The sequence below is a fragment of the Cynoglossus semilaevis genome, chromosome 14 (genome assembly GCF_000523025.1).
Source record: "Cynoglossus semilaevis isolate Cse_v1.0 chromosome 14, Cse_v1.0, whole genome shotgun sequence".
Classification (NCBI taxonomy): Eukaryota; Metazoa; Chordata; class Actinopteri; order Pleuronectiformes; family Cynoglossidae; genus Cynoglossus; species Cynoglossus semilaevis.
Genome location: NC_024320.1, coordinates 19,011,037 through 19,015,648, shown reverse-complemented (window position 1 = coordinate 19,015,648; position 4,612 = coordinate 19,011,037). Strand labels below are relative to the sequence as shown.

General features: G+C 41.0%; 1 protein-coding gene across 1 annotated transcript in view; it reads right to left on the bottom strand.

Annotated features, from left to right (window-relative positions):
* Positions 1-1,836: 1,836 nt before the first annotated feature.
* The window catches only part of LOC103390027 (arylsulfatase B-like), a 4,408-nt gene continuing 1,632 nt past the window's right edge, over positions 1,837-4,612 (bottom strand). The window contains exons 3-8 of the mRNA XM_017038448.2: positions 4,523-4,611; positions 3,936-4,143; positions 3,523-3,766; positions 3,375-3,445; positions 2,664-2,774; positions 1,837-2,452 (exon numbers count right to left, since the gene is read on the bottom strand). Coding sequence (XP_016893937.1) covers positions 2,154-2,452; positions 2,664-2,774; positions 3,375-3,445; positions 3,523-3,766; positions 3,936-4,143; positions 4,523-4,611 — 1,022 coding nt within the window. The 3' untranslated portion in view covers positions 1,837-2,153. The remainder of the gene's footprint in view (positions 2,453-2,663; positions 2,775-3,374; positions 3,446-3,522; positions 3,767-3,935; positions 4,144-4,522; position 4,612) is intronic.

Below are 4,612 nucleotides of genomic sequence, written 5' to 3'. Positions count from 1 at the left end.
TTATAATGTTTCAAAAACTACTTGTTGGTCTGAAGTTGTAATGTTGACAGGGCTGGGGTTCAATAACGCTGAAGAGGAAGAGCACTCGCCTCAGTGTTTTCTCGCCCCGAAGAATCACAAAAAATGTAAAACATCTTGTCCGACGACTGGTCTCGCTTCTGTTTAAAGAAAACAAGCATACCACTTCCCTAAACGACTGCCAATCAGAAGAAGGGAACAACAGCCAATCGGAAGACAAATACAACGGACTGTCACGTGGAAGTTAGTGACGTAAACCCGCGCCCCATATTCTTTCTTTTGTTGCAATCGTTGCCGTTTCCGCTTATTGTTGAAGTGAACTGTTAATTACGTCTATTAACGTCAGTTAAAATACAACCGTCCACTGCCAGTGACGTCTATAGAGGCCAGTTGTACTTTTCAGCGGGCCGAGTCGGCCGTGGAACTATCTGGCGAGGCATTTCCATAAATATCTGGCCTGTGACTGACGAACTGAACCACTAGATGGCAGCACAGCCTAAACTGCATTCATTTGTGAATAAATGATTATTTTGCTGCTGTCAATAAGGGTTGAGTACAGTATCTATAAAATCATAGCCCAGTATATCACACCGGACATTAGTAGGTTATTACATACGAATTTCTTATTCAGCTTAAAAAGTAGTAGATATAAAATAGTATGACATGTCTAGGCATGTTCCAAGGGGACATTACAGCATATCTCTGTTTCTAAAGGTTTAAGCGCAGGTCAAAGAAAAGGGAGAAGTACCCTAAAAATATTTAGAATACAGAAGTGGTTTAGAGAGTACCTGGGAAAAATAAGTGCAAGACCAGAAGTGAAGAACAGAAGCTGCAGAGGAATGAGTAAAAGTGTCATTATCCTTTTGTGTGATCTTTTTTATGTATTCATTATATATTTGCTGGTAATGCAAGTTAGGGAAAGCATCTGATAAAATAGACCAATGAAGGAACCCCTCATGATGTATGCCCTATAAATATAAGTGTTTAGGGCAGAAAAGTCCAGTTCGTGCCTCGCCTTCCACGGTTGAAGACAGGTCTCACCCCAGCACCGTGCAACAGCCAGAGAAGAGGAATGTGGACCCAAGACATCGGACAAATAATGCCGTGGACTATTTTTAATTAAGACTCCACTCACTGAAGGCCAAGTGATGTGACTTCTCCTCTTCTGCACCACCACGGCAAAGTACTACAGTCAGATTAGATTATAAAAAAGTTGCCTCAGCACACTTATATTTTATTGATTTATTATTCCATTATTATAGAAATTATATTATCCTGATTATTGTGATGACATTTGCTAATGTGCTACACCCTATCATTCTAATTAATACAATTCTTAAAATAATCAATTAACCTTTAAATGAATTTGTCATTTGATAACTTTGTACACAATAAGCAATAGGTTTTAACAACATAAAAGAGTTCACATATGGTTAGACTACTCTCTCAGAGGCCGGACGAATCACCTCGCCATCGCCTTAAGCAAACTTAAAAAAAAAGTTCTAACCCGTTAGATGGAGAGCCGATCAGGGAACCGTCATCACCGCATGGTGGTGCTGTGTAGTAACCTGCCCGATTTAACACAACCAAAAACCGTTGTCTTGGTGTCGTTTTCCTCTGGTTTATAAAAGGAAACCACATGTGAGGTGTCATTAAAGTAACTTGTTCATTTGGTTTGTTTGAGTTTGAAGTTTTCTCAGATGACAAGTTAATATTGAGATGAGTTGATATTATTATACTAAGTGAGAGTTGGTGCAACACTTTGGTTTACCTTTGGAAACCATACCGTTGGTGCAACACTTTGGTTTACCTTTGCAAACCATACATACATAATCTTTATTTGTTAGATATTTGATTGTACAACAAAAAGAAACAAAAAACCCTACGACCACGAACTACAACCAGGACAGTAAGCACTAACCAACAACCAGAGATAAAGAAAAATAGGCAATCAAACCAAGGCAGTGTTTCTATTATTATTTGAGTTTGTCATACGCAAAAGTCTAATATAATACTATAAGACCATTATAATAATTAAATAATAATAATAATACCAATACATTGACATAAGCCCTTAAAATCCATCCACATAAAGGCACCTTAAAGAGTGAAGAGAGAGATTTGTGAGATTTTTCTTATACAGATTCACCACTAGCATCTTTAGCCCATGGTCCCCAGAGACCCTTAGCATCTGGGTCACAGCTCGGATCAACAGGGGAGAAAACTACTGGCACGGCAGTTTTCTGGTACTCGTTGAGCCTACTGAGGAGATGATTCAGCACCTCAGGAAACTCATCTGAGAGATCGTTCCTCTCCTCTGGGTCATCTTTTATGTTGAAGAGCTGCACAGGCTTCTGTGGGTTCTCTGTAGGCTGACTAGAATCAGGGGTGTTGTCACCAGGCCGTGGAAACCAATGGTCACAATCGTGACAACCTGGATAAGAACACGAGCAACAGATTTTACGTTCTGTTGACAGCCCGTCCTCACATCCGTGCTGTGGAATTAGCTCTAACCCTGTTCACATTGTAACTCAAAGCAAGCCGATGATACGTCTTTAAATTATACTCAGACAACCTGGGTCACAGGTGACAGTGGTAAATTATTTCTTTAACGGTATTGCGTTTTATTGCGTGAGAATACTGACCCGGGTCTCCAGTCAGCAGCTTCCACTCAGCGGTTTGAATGGCAGCACGAATGGACACATTGAAAGGAGACCATGACCAAGCGTCTCCACTGGCAATTGGTCTGAGTTCCCCTTTATCACATGGGAGAGAACAGGACAGAGGATAATCAATGGATGGAGAAGTGGAAGAGGAGGAGAAGAAGTTAAACCGAAGAAGATGGGAGAGGAGAGAAAAAGAAGGAAGGAGGAGAAGAAAAAGAAAAAAAGGAATATGAGGAGGAGAAGGAAGAGGCAAAAGAGGAGAAGACATTTCTTTTCAGAAGTAGAAGGCTTTTCAGATCAAAAAAGCAGCACTTTTTAGTTGGTTAAAATAAAAACAAAATTAGCATTATTTTTAAATGCCAATGGTAAAAATTCTGATTTCCAAAGAAAAAGCCGAAATTATCCATGGCAAGAGGGAACTGTGTGACCCCCCCGACCCTCCGCCTCCCCACACAAAAAAGAATTATTATTATATCAAGATAGGTGTATTTAAAGAAGTTAATGGGAAAAAGTAAAATTGAAAAGCCTAAAGGGTTACATCAAGAACATGAACATTTCTTTTTTCAAACATTATGACATCACAATTTTCAGAGAGTCAAATAGTTAAGAATTATCATCATTCGTTTTTCAAATCTACTACTGTGTGTCTGTGTGTTATTGCAAAAATAAACAATGAGGATGAGAACTTACTTGTCTTTGGCGTGTTAAAAGCAGGATCAATGTTGTGCAGTAGCTCCAGTCTGGGTGATGGATGTCCTTTACTGTAACATATAAGCACTATGTAATAGTAACACAATAACATGTACAATAATGACGTGTGTGTGTGTAAAAACTTCACCTGATAGTGGGCCACACGTTGAATCCATCCAGGGGTTTTGAAGTGTTAGTGCTCCCTCCAGCCAGGGCAACAAATGTAGGCAGCCAATCAGAGATGTGGATCAGTTCATGGTTGACGGTTCCACTTTGTTTCAGTAGTGGCCCAGCGACAAATCCAACTCCTCTGACTCCACCCTCCCACAGTGCTCCCTTTCTACCACGGAGTGGCCAGTTGCTGCCACCCTGCTTCGTCTGTCCTCCATTATCTGCCAGTCAACAACCACACGGGCGACAATTTGAATGACATAACAACAGACATCACAGCAGCTGTAAACCCAGAGACAAGCTTTAATAACAGAGATTTGAATTTGAATGTGTCATAATCCAAGTTAGTGCTCAACAGGAGTTCGTGTTTTTTTAAATGAACAAATATACCTGTTGAGAACACAAGAACTGTGTTTTCCCAATGACCTGTCCGCTTTAAAGCCGCGGTGATGTTGGCCACGGCCTCATCCATGGCTGACACCATGCCGGCATACATTTTACGGTCCGGGTCTTCGATGAATCCGTAAGGTTCTAGGTAATGATCTGGAACCTGCAAGGGCTCGTGCACTGACTGAAGTGACACATAAAGGAAGAAGGGCTGAAAGACAGAGAGAACAACGACTGATGAAGTAGGAGGCTAAAACAAGTATTTACTCATCGTAGTCACCAACCTATTCACACAGTGCTATTGTACAAGCACAGCCAGACACAGTCATTTCACATGATTACATTTTAATCCGTTGAACTTGTTATAATAGAAATGTGAACAGGCTGTAAACGGAGGCAATGCTAGGTGGATAAGGGGAGCCTTGTTTTCCTCTATTATTCCTCTAATAGTATGGTCAGTGGTCAATCTTCAAACATGGAGACCATCCTGTTCTTTTTACTTTGCCCTTAATTGCCAGACTGCGGTATAAAACCACTCCAGTGACCAGTACACCCGAGCCTGCTGTGTTCTGTGCGACAGTATGTGTCACCTTCTCATGATTCTCGTGATTCTCGATGACGCTCGCAGCCTTCTGGCTGAATAGCTCAGCTGAATATTGTCCATTGTATTCAGGAGCCGG